General features: G+C 37.4%; 1 protein-coding gene across 2 annotated transcripts in view; it reads left to right on the top strand.

Moving 5' to 3' along the window:
- The window catches only part of JPH1 (junctophilin 1), a 59729-nt gene that overhangs the window by 31748 nt on the left and 9696 nt on the right, over nucleotides 1–18285 (top strand). Inside the window, exons 3-4 of one of the 2 annotated variants that reach the window (XM_081953016.1) lie at nucleotides 12639–12757; nucleotides 17344–17981. In XM_081953016.1, coding sequence (XP_081809142.1) covers nucleotides 12639–12757; nucleotides 17344–17981 — 757 coding nt within the window. The remainder of the gene's footprint in view (nucleotides 1–12638; nucleotides 12758–17343; nucleotides 17982–18285) is intronic. The other variant, XR_014175384.1, reaches the window with a different exon arrangement.

Genomic DNA, 18285 nt, shown 5'->3' with positions numbered 1-18285 from the left:
AAGTGACTATAATGCTCTTCTTTCTACTTCCTGTCTTAAAAGATAGATAGTTGCCATGGTGATTGTTATTTCCATCTCATCAGATCTAATCTGGTTTCCACATCAACTAAATCGCTGAACATTATCCTTCTTTATGGATATGCTTTGGATCCAACTGAATTTTAGATTGAATTGGGCCACTTTGGATACATAATGTGACATTCCACATTATGAAGTGGAATTTCCTCCAAACAACAAAATCCAACACAAAGACTATCAACAAAAGTGTGTGAACTATTGAAGGCTTCAGAAAGGCAAACAACCTAGCTGAAGGGTTTTTTTTTTTACTTTGTGTTGTTTCCCATATATTAAAAATGTTAGAATGGTGGAAAAAGAGCAGTTACTGAATAATAAACCTATTGTCTAATCACAGACAGTTATTTATCAGAACTGTTCAATATCAGTGCATTGGGAGAAGAAACATTATTTGGTTATAATACTACAGTATGTTCTTAGTTCTGTGAAAATTATCTCTACTGACCACAATTGATGGAGTTGGTTTAGATTCACACATTACTAGTGGAAAAAAGGTGAACACACAGGCAGAGTTGTAACTACCTATATCCCCCTGAACATTCCCTTCCAACCTCCTTCAAAACAAAGAAGGAGGAGTTGGTATCCATGAGTAGTTTTTAGAGTATACATACACTTCCACCTTAACCACAATATATTTTAGTCCCGTGATGGCGAACCTATGGCACGCGTGCCACAGGTGGCAAGCAGAGCCATTTGTTAGGGCACATGAGGCATTGCCCTGTCAGCTCCAGCACACGCATGGAGGACTTTGGCTGTTTTTCGCCCTCCAGAGGCTTCTCTGAAGCCTCCAGAGAGCAAAAAAACCCACCCAACGAGCAAACTGGAAGTTTGGGAACAGACTTCCGGTTTGCACGTTGGGTCGTTTTTTCCCCCTCCAGAGGCTTCAGGAAGCTTCCCTGAAAGCTCCGGAGGGCAAAAAATGCCCTTACAAGCAAACCGGAAGTCACCATTCCCAAACCTATGGGTTTCCCATAGGGCCATTTTTCGCCTTCCGGAGCCTTCAGGGGAGAGGGTGGGGTCATGTGTGCATGCGCACAGGGGGTCATGCATGCACTCTGGGGGTCACGTGCATAGCAGCATGAATGTGGGCATGCCCTTGAATGACCCCCCTGTGATCCCCCCGCTTTTGGCACGCAATCCGAAAAGGATTAGCCATCACTGCTTTAGTCCTTTATATGCAACCATAGTAGGGACTAGAATTTCAGCTGTCAGGCAAGCTGGTTGTGAAGTGAATTATATGTGATTTTACAACCCTTTTTGCTACAGTTGTTAAGAGAATCACTGCAGTTGTTAAGTGAATCAAACAGTCTTTGGATCTGATTACGTGAATCTGATTTCCCCCATTGTTAGGGCACGTGAGACATTGCCCTATCAGCTCCAGCACACGCATGGAGGACCCCGACTGTTTTTCTCCTCAGTAGGCTTCCCTGAAGCCTCCAGAGGGCGAAAAACAATCCAGCATGCAAACTGGAAGTTTGGCAATGGACTTCCGGTTTGCACGTTGGGCCGTTTTTCATGATCCTGGGATGCTGTAACTGTCATAAATACTTGCCAGTTGCCAAGCATCAAATTTTGATTACATGACTATGGGAATGCTACCACAATCATAACTGTAAGGACCAGTCATAAATCATTTTTTTTCTAAATGAATGGTTCTAAGCCAAGGACCACTTACAAATCGCACTGCAAGAAGGACTATTTTTATAATGTACTGCTTTAATATATAGAAGGGGATACAAAAGCAGACAAGCAAAAGGAAAAAAATATTATAATTCAATTCAAGAACAACTTAGTTTTTAAAAATATTGTTAAACTTTGACCATGTCAAATAATACAAGTAGTCCATAACTTATGACCATTTGTTCAGCAACTGTTTAAAGTTATGATGGCACTGAATGAAGAGACTTACAACCCCTGCCCAAAATTCCAACAATTGTAGTACTTCTGCAGTCACGTGATTAAAATTCAGAAATTTGGCACCACACTTGTCCTTATGACCATGGAAATGCTGGGAAATGTGCCAAGGGCCAGAAGGCATTGGCGAGGTCAACCCAACAGCCTGCAGACCTCCTCCCTTTCCAAGAGACCTGGGCTTTCTCCCTGTCCCATTATGTCTAGAAAGCTAGGCTAGGTGCATTGGCCTCCTGCCATTTTCAAGAGTTCCCTTTCTCTTCAGATGCTGATAGATACGGACAGCTAATGCGAGGCTCAGCTACAAAGCTAGTAAAGTCAATTTTCCTCAAGGCTGGCCAGTAACAGGAAGAAAGCCAGTAAAGTGCTGGTCCATGGACCAGGGGTTGGGGACTGCTGCTTTAGAAGCATGCCCCCCCCAAAAAAAAAAAGTTTTAAGTTTGCAGAATAGTTGTGGTCGTTAAAGTTCTGAAGCACTTTGTTTTTGAAGGCAAAAAATATATTTGCATGGCTGTTTATATAGTCCCTGTTTGCAACTATTTAAACCATGCAGGCATTTTCTCAAGATCGATAGCCTTATATCAATAGCACTTAGACTTATATACTGCTTCACTGTGCTCTACAGCCCTCTCTAAGCAGTTTACAGAGTCAGCATATTGCCCCCAACAATCTGGGTCCTCATTTTATCGCCTCGGAAGGATGGAAGGCCAAGTCAACCTTGAGCCGGTCAGGATCGAACTGCTGGAGTGAGCAGTGAGTTAGCCTGCAGTATTGCATAAGGTCACAGAAAAAGGCACGACTACTTAAGAGTTGCAGACACATGCAACCTTTTGTCTTTAAATGGGAAGCAGTATCATTTCTTCATTTGTTATGACACTCAGGAAACATAAAGGTGTATTTCTCAACTTTTATATAATTTTGGTTTCAAATGTATCCATGCACATAGTTTTTCTCAAAGAAAAAAATTGTTTTATGGTTGCACTGGGAATTAGTATATTTATTTCTAATAATGTATGCAGTGTAGTACCTCTAGAATATACACAGATGTTTCTTAAAATAAGTTCACATTTCTACCATATAAAGTATGTTGACATTTTTAAATCTTCACTGGGAGGTCATTTTTAAAAACTAAATTTACTTGAAAGTCTGACCTTGTGGTATGATTAGATGCAGAATTACTGGCTCTGTGATATGATTAGATGCTAATCATATACATAATGTGATTGGATGGATGGATGGACAGATAGATGATTAGATAGATGATAGATAGATAGATGATAGATAGATAGATAGATAGATAGATAGATAGATAGATAGATAGATGATAGATAGATTAGATAGATAGATAGATAGATAGATAGATAGATAGATAGATAGATAGATAGATAGATAGATAGATAGATAGATAGATAGATAGATGGTAGATGATAGATAGATGATTTTGTATTTCTTTAAATGAGGTTTTTATTATTTTGTTGCATTGGATAAAATATTAAAGCTATAAATATTTCTTTTTAAAAATATATCAAACTGTGTTTAAATAGAGAATTTACCTCTCCGTCTTGTAGGATCATGAAAAGTATCTTGGAAAGTTTCATAAATCTCCAGTCTTACCTATTCATATCTGTGAGTTCATTTATGTAACACTTATTTACAGAGATGCTTATTAATGGCCACTTTCCTTCACCATCCTTCCAACTCAAGAACTAAATACTATTATTCTTTTCTAGATAATTGCCATAAAATAGTTTCAACATGTTGCCAGTTAAGGGTCGAACAGTGAATTTTTTAAAGGTGTGTAATGATTTATGAAAAGGAGATGCTTTGAAAACAGGATTTAAGCAAAATATTAGCTACATAAAGTTCTGTAGTTAACAGCTACTGCAAAATCTGATGCCAGTTTGACTTATCTTTTTTCCTAAAGTTTATTCTGTAAGTTTTTTATATACTATGAATTGATACTTACAATGTATATATCCAAACTCAAGGCATATGTTCTTTTAGAGGCTGAACATGTCATTTTATACTAACTAACAGTAGCAACTTTTCATCCTTTCCCGGTTTGAGTCTGCCTTTCTCAAGTATCATTTAATGACCTTAGGAAATCTTTGCAACTCAGACTTAGTAAATATTATCAAAAAGTTTCAGTTGTCTCAATATAAATCTTGTTTGTTGTTTTGTTGTTTTATTTTTAGGATCAATATATGAGCAGATTAATCTGTTGGGAGGCCGCCCACTAGAGAGGTCTCAGTTGAGATGGCTCTCAGTAGTTTTGATCTGCTGTTCAATATATATTTAGCCATAGTGTAGAAAACAAGTTCCATATGAAAGGAAGAAAAAAAATACAAATTAAAGCTTTCCCGGTTTATCATGGCAGTTGTACAGTTTTTGTAGCACAAGTAAATCAGGTGAAAGAGAAGCAGAGGTTGTAAGTGGAGGAGAGGATAAGTGTAACAGTGCAAGAATGAGCTGGAAGAGAAAAAATCTTATAGGGGCAGTTGCAAAGTTGAAGCTTTATCTGAGGGAAAAACACAAGTCATAAAAGTTACCATGTCCCTCTACAAAAGGTTCAAAATTGCTTCTTTACTAGGGGATGAAGTCTATTAATGAAATGGTGCAGTTGTGAAAGGGAGAAATTGTGTCTTATATGGGGAAACAGTTCATATAGTACATGAGATGTTTGTATTTAAGGGTGGTTTGCATGTGTGATATAATTGTGTAGGCATATGTGCCTATGCATGGAAAAATTCTATGTATATGTGTGCGGAAATTATATGTGGAAGAAAGTTTGTATTTGTATGTACATATAGGTGCACATGCCCTGACACCTTAATTTCCAAGCTTCAAATGGTTGACTTCCCTTCATGGTTTTACAGTAGATACTTTCCAGGCAAAAAATTCAAGGCATGCTTTCATGTCATAACATAAATGTAACAGATACCAAACTTTGAATCAGGACCCTCAATCAAAATAAAATTATATATTTTTTAAAAAATCCAATTTTTCAAAATAATAAAATATTTCTGACAGATCATCCAGTAATTCCTCCTTTGTCATATCTTTACCTTTCCTCAATTCTATTAGGATATTTTCCTCTTCACCATTGTTAGTGTGTTGATGCTTGATGCGATGTCCAAGATATTTCACAGAATATTTAAAGGACTGGCAAAGAAACTACACTGACCCAATAATTTCCATACCTGCCAAATATTTCTCGAAGAAAAATTTAAAGAAGTCAAAAATCTGTAAGATGTGCAAAAGAAAGTCTTAAACAATGTTGAAATATATCAGAAAATGAAGAGGTTGTGTAATACTATAACACAGAAATTATTGTTAAAGTAGAAATACAACTGATGAAATCCTTGCTGCTCTGTAAACTTGGTTGTTTTCTTGCTGTTACCTAGTTTGGTAATGATCTGAACAATTAAACTCAGCACCAAGGACCCCGCAGTTCCACCCCGAACTACCAATATTGTCTTCTGTTGATTCAAATGACAAATTAAGAGATAGAAAATAACCTGGACAGGACTTACTATTGGATTTACAAAAGGTTTCTAAAGCTTAAGGAAACCTTTGTACTGGAAAAAAAATTACGTTTGTATGGAAATTCAGCAACTTGATAAACTAAAGATTAAGACAGTTGGAGGCAAAGAAAAGGAATATAAAGTCGATCTATTTTATCAATGCTAAAATAAGAACTACCTGAAAATTATGTACCTTACAAACAGCATTTATACTTTTTCTTATGTTTGCCAAAGACTTTGAATGATCCTCCAGATATTATTTCAACAATTAAACATAGAAGTGGTAGTATTATGGCTTGGGAATGCTTTGCTGCCTCAGAACTTAGGTGAGTTGGCAAAATTGAAGAAAACATGAATTTGGATTTGTATGAGAGAATTCAACAGCAGAATATCATGCTCCATAGGCTTTCTTAGATGGTATCTATTAGACAGTTTTGAGCTTCTAGTGACTATGGTTTAAACAACAGTTTTTTCTGACTCTTAACTGGCAGCTCTGGCTAGCATAATAACCTACTATGCCGGGGTGTTAAACTTGTGGCCCAAGGGTCAGATGTATCACATGCTTGCCATACCCACACCTGGTTTAGCAAAGGAGAAAAAAGTTGTGATATGTCACATGATGAAACAAGTTTGACACCCCTGTACTATATAGACTGCAGGCTGATTGGATCCTGTCTTTATAATCATGTGACCTGACTTGATTGTCTTTAGTTGAGCTTATTTCTGATTGGTGCAGGTTGTTGAGAGCTGATCCTAATTGGTCATTTTTGTGACGTTTGTTCTTAATTGGTCCTTCATTTGTGCCAGCTTCTGGTTGGTTATTTTTGGACTGCTGATTCCTGATTAGGTCTTTGTTTGTCTACAATTACTATTCAACCACAACCCAATCTAGTATGAACATTTTTTGTTGTTGTTGAGTGGAGTATTTGCCTAATTTTTTTCACTACATTTTAGCCTATTGTGCAATTTTTTAATAAATAGATAATTATAAATAACTACAAGCCATACTGCTTTCTGGGATATAAACAGAGTATACTGAAAACTAACTAGGAGAAAGAATGGGTGTGGATTGAGGTAAGAACTAAATTTAAATTTATTATACAATAATACAATAGTAGAGTTGGAAGGGACCTTGGAGGTCTTCTAGTCCAACCCCCTGCCTAGGCAGGAAACCCTATACCGTTTCAGACAAATAGCTATCCAACATCTTCTTAAAGACTTCCAGTGTTGGGGCATTCACAACTTCTGGAGGCAAGCTGTTCCACTGATTAATTGTTCTCACTGTCAGGAAATTTCTCCTCAGTTCTAAGTTGCTTCTCTCCTTGATTACAATTACATTATATGAATATACTTAACAAGATTATCCATCTATCCTTTTTTCTTGATAATCACATTTTACATTATTTTAATGGCAACTTTAGTGATGATTTAACCCTCTTGGGAGAGGCATAGTGCATATGTAGCCTATTCTAAACAGTTTATACCTAGGTATCTTGAAGAGGTTAAGTTCAGACCAATTGTATGGTACTCCATTATTCAATACTAACTGTTAAAAAATAGCGTACTCAATGTGGCTATTGTTACCTTCCAATTTATACCAACTAATTCCACATCTTGAAAAGAATTTCAGTAGCTTTGAATGCCAGCTCTATTTTAAAAAGTGAACACTGTAGAGGTTCTTTTTATAAAAAAGTATAGTTAGATTCATAACTGTGATGACAGAAACAGCACATTCTTATTCCATCTGTTAGTCACTTTCTCTACAAAGATGTGACACACGAAGATCTGAAAAATGTCCCCATGTGTAGGAGTTTGCCATTAGCAGAAGGATAAACCATGCATAGGAACACAATGCTGACAATTTCCTCTTTGGTACTGTTAGAGTTAGAAAGCAAGACCAAGCATTGTATCTTGTACCATGATGTTATATTGCTTACCCTCTTGCCAGTGGTGGGATTCAGATAATTTAACAACCGGTTGTCTGCGATAATGATTTCTGCCAACAACCAGTTTGCCAAACTGCTCAGAAAGTTAACAACTGGTTATCCCGAAGTGGTGCGAACTGGCTGAATCCCACCACTGCCTCTTGCCCATTTCTCAAGTGCTTGCTTGGCCCAAGAAGAGACAATTACACTCTGTTAGCAATATTGTTCATGGAAACAAGGATCAACTCATCCAAAACATTTTGGCATGGAGTCTACCTTTTTCATACAGATAGTCCTCAACATACAGCCATAATGATTTAGCAACCATTCAAAATCACAATGGGACTTACAACACATGCCTGAGATTACAGCCGTTGCAGCACCCCACATGATCACATTTTGGGTGCTTGGAAACTCCCCAGGCACTTACAACTGCAGGTGCATTTTAACTCCCCATACTTACCTATCTCCCCTATCTGTGCCCTTTTGACTTCTTGTCACTCTGTGCTCCACCACCCTGGCTGACCTTCTTTACCATTTTCTTTGTTCCAGTGCTGATCAGGCATCCCCACATGCATGCGCAAAACGCCCTCTCAGCGAACCAGTAATAAACCAGTTACGAACCTACCACTGAAATGCAGCATTAAGACAAAGTCTTCTTTAAGTCAGGCTTGCCCTGGGGCTCATCTTGGTAGCAAAACAGGAGTAGAATAATAATTCCTCATCTTCCTCTTATTGTCCGTCTTTCTCATCATCTTCATTATTTATTTACCAATCTGTTCCCTGGAGGTTTTCCATTTTCATGCTAACCAGGCTTAACCCAAGTTGCGTTAAATCAGAAAATTTAGGCAGTATTGTGATTTTCTATTTACTAATGTATTACTAAAGGCTGGGGTTTATTTCTTAATCTAATCTGATTGAAATAGAGTAAGAAGAATAGCAGAAAAGAAATTTCCAGATGAAGTAACTGAAGAAATTGTGGCATACAGTAATTCCTAGAAACTAAAGTTCTATATTAAAAAAAACTGGAATAAGGCTTGTGTTACCATGCATGAATGGAAATAGATTAATGTGTAGGAGTTTTTCTAATAACACTGTGTAACCCTGGTGAAAGCTAATTATTTTTACATGTTTTTTACACATCCACATGCATGGATGTGCTCTGTAGTAAATTGTGCTGTGAAACATACGCATTTCGTCTGTTATTTTCCTGTGATATCACCTGCCCCTACTTTCACATTTTATTTCTGACAGTTATTACTCCCACATCAGTATACTTTTTGTCTTAATTGCTCATGTTTTAAGCAATGGATAAAGAATATCAGGATGACTGAGATAATAGTAATTGCTACTAGGTTGAATACATTTCTGAAATTCATTCATCTTTTTGGTGTGCTAGCTGTTTTGCTTCATTTCTTTTTTAAACAGGCATGCAAGTATTTATAGCAAAGATTAATTTGGTCACTAGTCTGTAATATTTTATGTAAAATATTTTGATAAAAGGATTGTATCATCTCAATAGATTTTATATTGCCCTGTTTTTTTTTCTTAAGATAACAATAAGCCTTGCTTAATTTATGGTTTTCCTTTATAAATCAATGCTGCTGATGATAGAATTCATATAAATTAGATAAAACAGCAAGCTTTTAGTTCTTTTGTTTTCAGGAAATAGAGATTCCTTTGTGGTGCTGAAAGATCACCAACATTTGACTTTTTTGTTTTCCATTGGGCTGTACCACCCTGGCAACCAGTTTGTGAATGAATCAATCCTTTGATCCACAAGATCCATACCATGATGTCAAAGTAGCTGAAAATGGTGGAAATCCCTCTATTACCAGGGATTTGTTGCTTTATTCTTTCATTTAAATACTTCCTTAGTAAAAATGTTAATTTTATCCATCTTCAGCATTATTACTAGCTATAACTTCTATATCATGCTTATATCACATGAACCAAGCTGAGTTTCTTTTAAGTACAGAAGGCTTATGCAAAATGTATTAATTGGATTGTTTGATTGTGATAATGTGTGACCTATACAGGGAAAGGTACAGAAATAGTTTAATCTGTTGCTCCTGTTTGATAGCACAGCAACTTTTAATATAATCATTGTCAGTTCTTTGAGATAGGCCATACTAGGGAATCAATTCCAAAAGCTTGACTGGAACTACTATATATTTATTGATATAAGCAATTGTAGTGTCAGGTCTGCAGTCATCATTTCTTTTGGGTGTTTGGCCTTCTACAATTTCTATTATTCTGCTATGCATTTTCTATTGTGGGAAAATGGGAGGGAGGATTGTAAGGAGTCACATACTATGTAGCTACAACAAAATTATTTCTAGAAAGCCAAGGTCATCCTTTGTGTCTGCACTTCTGCACTTGACTGGGATTGGATGGGTGGAACTGCCAGCATGGCAGTGGGAGATTGGACCATGTGATGGACTTGTGGGTGTTGGGTGCAAGATCTTGAATTTTCAACTGGGTGGGGAAAACCGGGAAGCTTTCAGATTTGGGTTTTCCCAGATGTGTCAACATGGCTCTCTTAATAAATTGGAACTTTGAGCAATACTTTGCCTTGGATTCTGATTTACTTTTGGATGCTATTTGGAACCGTGGCATGTAGCTGCTCCCTCTGCATAATTTCTTTAAGGTCATCTCTAAAATGTTCATCACAGTATGCTCCTGGTTTGGCTCCAGAGATTTTGAATATATGTAGCACTTTTATGCAGTAGTTCCGCTCTTAACTTCCGATAAAGCTATTTCCAAAGAATAGAATTGGAAAATTATAGGTCAGTCCCTAACAATTGTAATGTGAGACAGACCAAGAAAATACATTGTCTCCAATTTCATATCTATAAAAACTAGTGAAGTTACTTAGAGAATTCCCGAAAGATATATTTTCTCTAATATAAGAATTATATTATAACTATATTTTTCTCTAATATAAGAATTTTAGAAGGTTGTGCATGGTTTTGAATGTTGTGGTGGACTGGATAAGGACTGCTAATCTAAAATGAATTTGATAAGGCAGAAAAGCTGATATCCAGATACATAGAGACTTACCTGCTGTGGATGGGATTGAGTTGCTCTAGACATTGACTATCAATTGAACTCAGGTGACCCCTGTGGTTGAGTATCTGCTGTCTACTTCTATTAGTATCAGTACCCATTCTGAATGGGATGCTGGATCATGATGATTCATCCATGCATTGCGAACCTCAAGCTTGGATTACTGTAATTATTATTGGGATAAGGCTTAGTTGAGACATGTCCAGAAGTTACAGTTGGTACATAGTACAGTGACTGAGACATTAACAAGTATACCATAGTTTACACATAATTTATTCATCTAAAAGATATGCTTCACTGACAGTGTCTTACCAAACCCAATTTGATATATAGGAATTAATCAGTATAAGAACACCTCAACATCTTGAGACAAGTTACCAGGACAAAGTTTCCAGTTACATCAACTCAAAGGCAGAATAACACCCACGCTCATGTTGTGGCCTATGAAATGCTGCTTGGCATCAATGTAGATGTGGTTAGTTTAAAACAGGGGTCCCCAAACTTGGCAAGTTTAAGACTTGTGGACTTCAACTCCCAGAATTCTCCAGCCAGTTCTGGGAGTTGAAGTCCACAAATCTTAAAGTTGCCAAGTTTGAAGACCTCTGCTTTAAAAGGTCCTCCCTTCTGCAGGAAACCAGTCCTCAATGAAAGCATAACATTACCCCTAATGTTGTAAGAACAATATTACTGTAAATTTTTAATCTGCAAAATGCTACTTCTTAATTTTCTGGGTTTGATATTTAATACACTGTAAATCTTTTTTCAGAAAAAAAGATGTTTATTGGACTTGAAAACCTTTCCTTGTTAGTTTTATTTTAACTGCTATATAGAAATGAACCAGAAGTCATTTGTTGGGCCTTGTGAAGAATGTTCAGGCCATCTAGGCAATGAAATATCTCAAAGTTGGACATCAGTTGGAGAAGGACTACAAGATGATGGGGGCTACCTCTTGCAGTTATCAAGGATGAATTAGAATCTGTCAGTTCTGAGGAAGTGGGCAATGTTCTCTGCTAATTTGAAACTTCAATTCCTGTTCTTCATGATTGTTGAAATCAGTTAGGAACATGATAGGAGGCTGAATTTGGGTGGTAGTAAATGGTTCTCTGAAGATGTACATTTGCCTGCCTGCATCTGACCACTTCGATTATGTATCAGAGGAAAAGAAATGCTGTGCTAACTGCATACCAGGACAGATTTCTAAACTTCTGTCATTTCCCCCTACCTTTTTTTTCAGAACTAAAAATTTCAAATGTCTGGAGCCTGTGGTCTTCCAAATATTGCTAACATAGATTTCCCAGTACTCTCCTCATTATTGATTATTTGAGCCAGAAAGTTATAATTCAACCACATCTGGAGCAGGGGTTTCAAACTCACGACATGGTTGTCTTCACATTAAGTATTGCAACTTTTTCTCCCCTTGCTAAACTGGGGGTGGGTGTAACCAGGGTGTGAGAAACCTGGCCCACGGGCTGTGAGTTTCACACCCCTGATCTGGGGGTCATAGGTACCCTATCTTTACAATATTCAGTTTACTTATGTCAAAATTCTTCAAACACCAGATTGTTCTAGTACAGGGGTGTCAAACTCAAGGCCCAGGGGCTGGATGCGGCATGTAGGGTACTTAGATTAAGCCCATGTGACCACTGTGGAAGCAGCAAAGGACCAGGCTCTGCCAGCAAAAATGGAGATCGGAAGGGGCACCCACAGGCAAAAACCTTCTACTTTCGCTGGCAGAGGATTTCAGTTGACTGTCGCAGCCGAAAATGGAGCTCGGAAGCTCGTTTTCACTGGCAGAGTGCTTAGGCCACCATAGGCGCCACTGACATGAGTGACATCGAGCTGGCCACACCCACCATGGCCACGCCTATCATGGTATCCCAAGATCAAATACAACCCTGATGTGGCCCTCAATGAAATCGAGTTTGAGACCCCTGCTGTAGTATAACTATATCCCGTTACAGCAAACAGTAAGAAATGTGTTGATATGTATTGTGCAAGAGTTTCAAAATTATTTAACACCAGCAGGCTTTATAGGATGCCTAAATATACATATATATAATCTCTTTTTTTCAGAAGTAGGGATATTCCTGTACCAGAACACTTATGCTCAAGAACATTTCTATGTCTCCTACAGAACTGCACATGCAAGAGCTAAAGCAGATGCTGCAGAGCAAGCTTCCCAGTCTTCTCGTCAGGAATGTGATGTTGCTAGAGCAGTTGCCAGAGAACTATCTCCGGGTTTCTATCAACCAGGTGACAGAACGAATCTTTGCTTTATTTACATAATACAATGGATTATATTGCTTTTAAAAAAATTATGAATGAATAGCTTTGAGATAGTGTGTATTGTCTTGTAAGAACGCATGTCCTAGGAAAGAGGGCAAGATGCTAATGTCATCTTTTTATTAAGAGAAAGTTATGGTAACTTTTATAACTTTTGTGCGTTTACAAGTTATTTGTGAGAGAAAATACGTAACACTTTAGTATATTGCTAATTCACTAGCCATCCCTGTGTAAATATAATCCTGGCCACCAATCAATCATCAGAGAAAGACAGGGATTTTCAGAGAAGTTTCAGTTCTTTGCAACAGCTCACCCCTACAACCAGAAGCTTTGAGAGCACATCGTATGTTAGTAAGATCTGGTAGTTCCTTTTCTGAATCCTGGCAGTTCCCTACATTTCCTAACTGTAGCTAAGCAACACCCTCCTCTTGGGCTAAAATGTCCTGAAAGTCAATATTGTAGAAAAATATAACTTTTACACAGTTCTAGTGACAAAGAGCTTAATGTGTAAAGCAAGATTTCTGACATCTAATGGCCAATCACAGGATAAACAACTAAAAATCAAAAAGGAGACCTATAAAGCCTTGATCTTTCTGGAGAAAAAAAATTCCAGTAAGAGAAGACACAACTGTCTTCAATTCTGTATTCTATGAGCCATTCTTCCCCTCTTTAATGCAGCACTGGTCTACCTTTGGACTGGAGTTGGGCATCAGTTTTCTCCAGTCTGATGCCTTTCTGAGCTGTCCTGCTAAATTCCCATCCATCCAGCATGAGTAGGGAACTGTTTACTTTTAAGACTTTTCATTTGTTTATTTTTAATTTAAGTGCAGGATTCAATTACCTTTTGAGTCAAATATACTGTATCCCTTGTTAAGGCTGAAATTGTGAGTTTTCTCTCACATTTGTTACTTTGAGGAAACCCTTCACAGATAAAACCATATTTACTTCTTGCCATTTTCATATTTTACTGTTTGTTTTGTGGTATATATTTTTGCAAAATATCCTGAGAATTTCAGCTGAATGTGCTATAACAGAAAAAAAAATGTGTAACTGAAATCAGCAAACATAACGTATTTTTGATTACAGTTATGTGCATGCACATTTTGTCTATAAATTGTAATAAATTCCAATTTAAGAGAATATATATAGCTTGGAGTTGAACCTTGGAGTCCTAACTCTACTCTGAACTTGGTTGTTTGCTTTCTGATATTTCATTACTTGACTGGATAACATAGGTCTAATAGTCAGGAATAGGTTGTCCTCAACTGATAAACCATTTGTTTAGTGACCATTGAAAGTTACAATGGAACTGAAAGAGTGACTTATGATTGGTCCTCGCACTTACAACCATTGCAACAGGATCAAAATTCAGACATTTGGCAACTGGAATATATTTATGATGGTTGCAACATCCTGGAATCATGTAATTGCCATTTGTGATCTTCTCAGCTGGCTTCTGACAAAGTCAATGGGGAAGCCAGAATCATCTAATAATTGCATGATTCACTTAACAACTGGGCTGACTCACTTAACAACATAAAAGATCATTAAACTGGCACAAATTGTTTACGAACTACCTTGCTTAGCAACAGGAATTCTGGTCCCAATTAGTGTTATAAGTTGAGTACATATAATGGAATGTCTGCAAGCAAACAACCAAATCAGGTAGCCAATCAATCAGAATAGAGCTGGAAGGGACCTTGGAGGTCTTCTAATCCAACCTCTGCTCAACTGGGAGATCCTATGCCCATGATGGAGAACCTATGGCACGCGTGCCAAGGATGGAAGGCGGAGCCATTTGTCAGGGCATGAGAGACACTGCCCTGTCAGCTCCAGCGCGCATGCGCGCGCTGGCCAACTAACTTTGCCCGTCTTTTGAGGCCATTTTTCAGCCCCCTCCAGAGCGTGAAAAACCAACCCTACGGGCAAACCAGAAATTCGGGAATGCAGTTCCAGTTGGGCCATTTTCCCTGAAGGCTCCAGAGAGCAAAAAACAGCCCTACAGTCAAACCGGAAGTTTGTCCATAGGGCTGTTTTTTGCCTTCAGGAGGCTTTCCTGAAGGCTCCGGAGGGCAAAAAACGGCCCTAGGAGCAAACAGGAAGTCCGTTCCCGAATTTCCAGTTTTTATATAAGCAAGGATTGTATTAGCTTTTTTGGCTACTGCTGCACACTGCTGGCTCATATTTAAGTGATTGTCCACTAGAATTCCAAGGTCCGTCTCACAGTTACTCTGAGACAAGGTCACAATTATTATATTATTATAATTAATAACTATTGTAATTTATAAATTATAAGGTCACAATTGTTATTATTACTATTAATTATATTATAATTATTATAAATTATTCTCTATCTTGTGTTTTAAAAGGTAACCACATAGTTTTTTATAAATGCAGGGGGCAGCATGTGTGGGGTAGGGGGCGCATGCATGGGGGCAGGGCACATGGGACCACACGCGAGCTTGGGAGAGGGAAGCATGCACATTACATTTTGGGGGTTCAGGTGTGCATTCACATGCACACTTTGGGCGCTTGGTCCAGAAAAGGCTAGCCATCATTAATATAGATATTTAAATAAAGACAATAAGGACTATAATGATTCCTAATCAGCTCACAACACTCAGTTAAAACAGAGATAAATACAAAATCACCTTTCCCCATCTGGCACCCGATCTAACAGCCTCTCAGCTCAACCCACATCTTAGCCTGATGCCTGGGAGAAGTCCCAGCTGTTTTTAGCATTCCTTCTGTCTTCTGCCACATATTGTGTGCATTTTTTTCTACTTAGGGTCTTCCAGGACAGTGTTAGATTTTTTTAGGCTATACTGATGGTTTCTCTGGGACTGGGAACTCAGCATATCTGGAGAACACTTGGAAACATTGTATTTAGCAGAATATAATAATACTTCACTTTTTAAAACCTGCTGTTGTATTGATACTAATAGATTCAGGAACAGGGAAAATTGCTCTGAAAATAGGTTAGTTTGATGTACGAATGCTAGGCATTATTTGCCACCTATATTTGTGTATTGTAGTTAGTGCTACACAGTATCTGTATATTTGTAGAACAAAGTTTTGTCCAGTTTTCAATTAGCCACTTATAGGACAAAATTAGTTTATAGTTGGAGTGGGCTTTCTACAGTGCATAGCGAGTATGCAGATCATGACATATGAACTGAATAAATAGCACAACACTGTTCAATAAAGACACAAACTCTGTATGATAAAGGAATGCTGTTTAGCTAATCTGTTATGTGTGAGTGTGTGTACGCGCACACAGACACATGCCATTGCAGAAATTCATAGCATAGGGTTTAATTAGAAGTGAATTTTGATTAAATGCCAGTAAAATTCACAAAACCTCTAAAAATGACAGAGACAGATTGTTAGCAGTACCAAAATAATACCACCTATATAGCTTTTATTATTCAAAGGTCAGAGAGACTGGGAATTTTAATGCTTTTAATAAACAAAAAAGAAGAAGAAAGAAAAATGGAAATAGCAATTGGATGAAAGCAAGAAGCTTAAATTAATCAAAATTAATGCTGTGAAACTAATTTAGAGGTGATAGGAGTCAGCACATTAGATGAAAAACCTGATCCTGCACCTATCAAAGTTAACTGCCAACCACTGCAGGTTCAGCCCATGTAATTGAAATGTGATACAAGTGCAAAAGTGCTAATGCTATTTTAGGCTGTGTATGGAAAAGCAGAACGTCATGGAGAAGCAAAGTGATAGTCCCTTCTTTGCATATGTCTGCACTGGATATTGGCAATTGCAGTACTGAAAAGATGGAGAGAAGGTGAAAGGAATTAAAAGAAATAGTAATGGTATAAGTGAGATTTCATTCTGGAATCTGCTTTGGAAAAATGATCTTGCAGCCTGCATTGCCTTGCAGAAGTTACATGTTTCAAATAGTGGAAAACTTAAATTTCCACTGATAATATAATGTTACAACAATTCTGATTGTTCACGGTTAACTATTTTTAAAGTTAACTTTTATTTCTGATATAATAATTGACATATATGGACTTAAATAGTATCAGTGTGAATTATTTATTTTTTATCCTATTTAGAAAGCATCCATCTCCTCACAGAGTGAATGTAATTTACTCACATGGACATGGTAGTGGCAGCTATTCTGAGTTGTGAGTTATGTGAGAAATACAAGTTGTGATATAAAATCCCAAATACTATATACTTTTCTGACACAGGTCAGGAAACCAATAATTTTGGAAGTGTATCTAACTATCAGTAGCAGTCTTTATTGAAAGAAAAGCACGAATATAAAAGTATATAACCAAATTTCTCTTTTCTTACAATAATAAGAAAATGTGGAAATCTTTCATTCTTAAGGAAAAGAATTCACAATTACAAAACAAGCTGAAAATAACAATTTCAAGGTATTATTGGGATATTATTCCTGTTATGGATTTTTGCATTTTTATTGTGGGCGTTATGAGTATCTTTTGTGATGAGGCCCAAAAAGAGGATTTCCAGTAAGAAATAATAAATTAGTACTTCTCAAGTTATTGTTGGTTTGATTTTAATTTCAGGTCCTGATTATATTAAGCAGCGATTTCAGGAAGGAGAATTTAAGGAAAAACCAGAAGAAAAAGCTCAGGAAAATCCTCCTACACCAAAAGAATCTCCTCATTTCTATCGAAAGGGCACTACACCTCCTAGGAGTCCAGAAGAAAGTCATAAGCATAGCTCAGCCTCCTCTGCCAAGCCTTCTCCTGAAGAACAAGGAAGGAAACAAAATTCCACCCCAGAAGCCAGACTTATTCAAGAAAAAAAGAATGTAGTAAGTGAAAACATTGTACCAGTAGTCTCCAAACCTGTTTTTTCTAAAGCACCTGCTGTGAAAGAGGAAGTGATGGCCAAACACCACCAAAAGTTGTCACCTCGCAACAATCCCAAAAGCAAAGAAAATGGGGAGTTGCACGATCATTACCATGGGTATTATGTGAAGACTAATCCAACACTGTATCCATATGAGCTTGGGGAAGACGAGGACCATAGCAACCCATCATCCTCAGCAGTTAAACCAGCAGCATCAGCTCAGAAGCCAAGTCCCACCAGAGCTGGGAATCAATTAGATGCCAAAGAATCATTAAAGAAATTGGAATCCTCTGCACCAAAGAATCCAGCTAATAATGACTTCTCTTCAATGGAAAACGAAATCAGTTTGGTAGGTATGGTAGATTGAAAGCACTGTAAGGAATGATTAAAAGTTGTTTAGTCTATAAGCAAAATCACCACGGCCAACTCACCATTTGACAACTCACCGCGCAATAATTCAGTGCTGTATTAATTGATTAATTCAGTCACTTTTATTATTGATGACCACATATTCATCTAAAGTATTGTAACTCTTGCATTTTTGGACTTACTTTATTTTTGGCCATGGTTCTGTTGAAATTAATTTAACTTTTGTATTCATTGAGTTGTCCTGCATTGAGTTGGCTGCAATGTGAGTTGGCCATGAAATGGTT

The sequence above is a fragment of the Natrix helvetica genome (genome assembly GCF_964273705.1).
Source record: "Natrix helvetica genome assembly, chromosome: 4".
In the NCBI taxonomy this organism is placed as follows: Eukaryota; Metazoa; Chordata; class Lepidosauria; order Squamata; family Natricidae; genus Natrix; species Natrix helvetica.
Note: the sequence above shows the minus strand (reverse complement) of the source record. Positions and strands in the feature narration are given on the sequence as shown.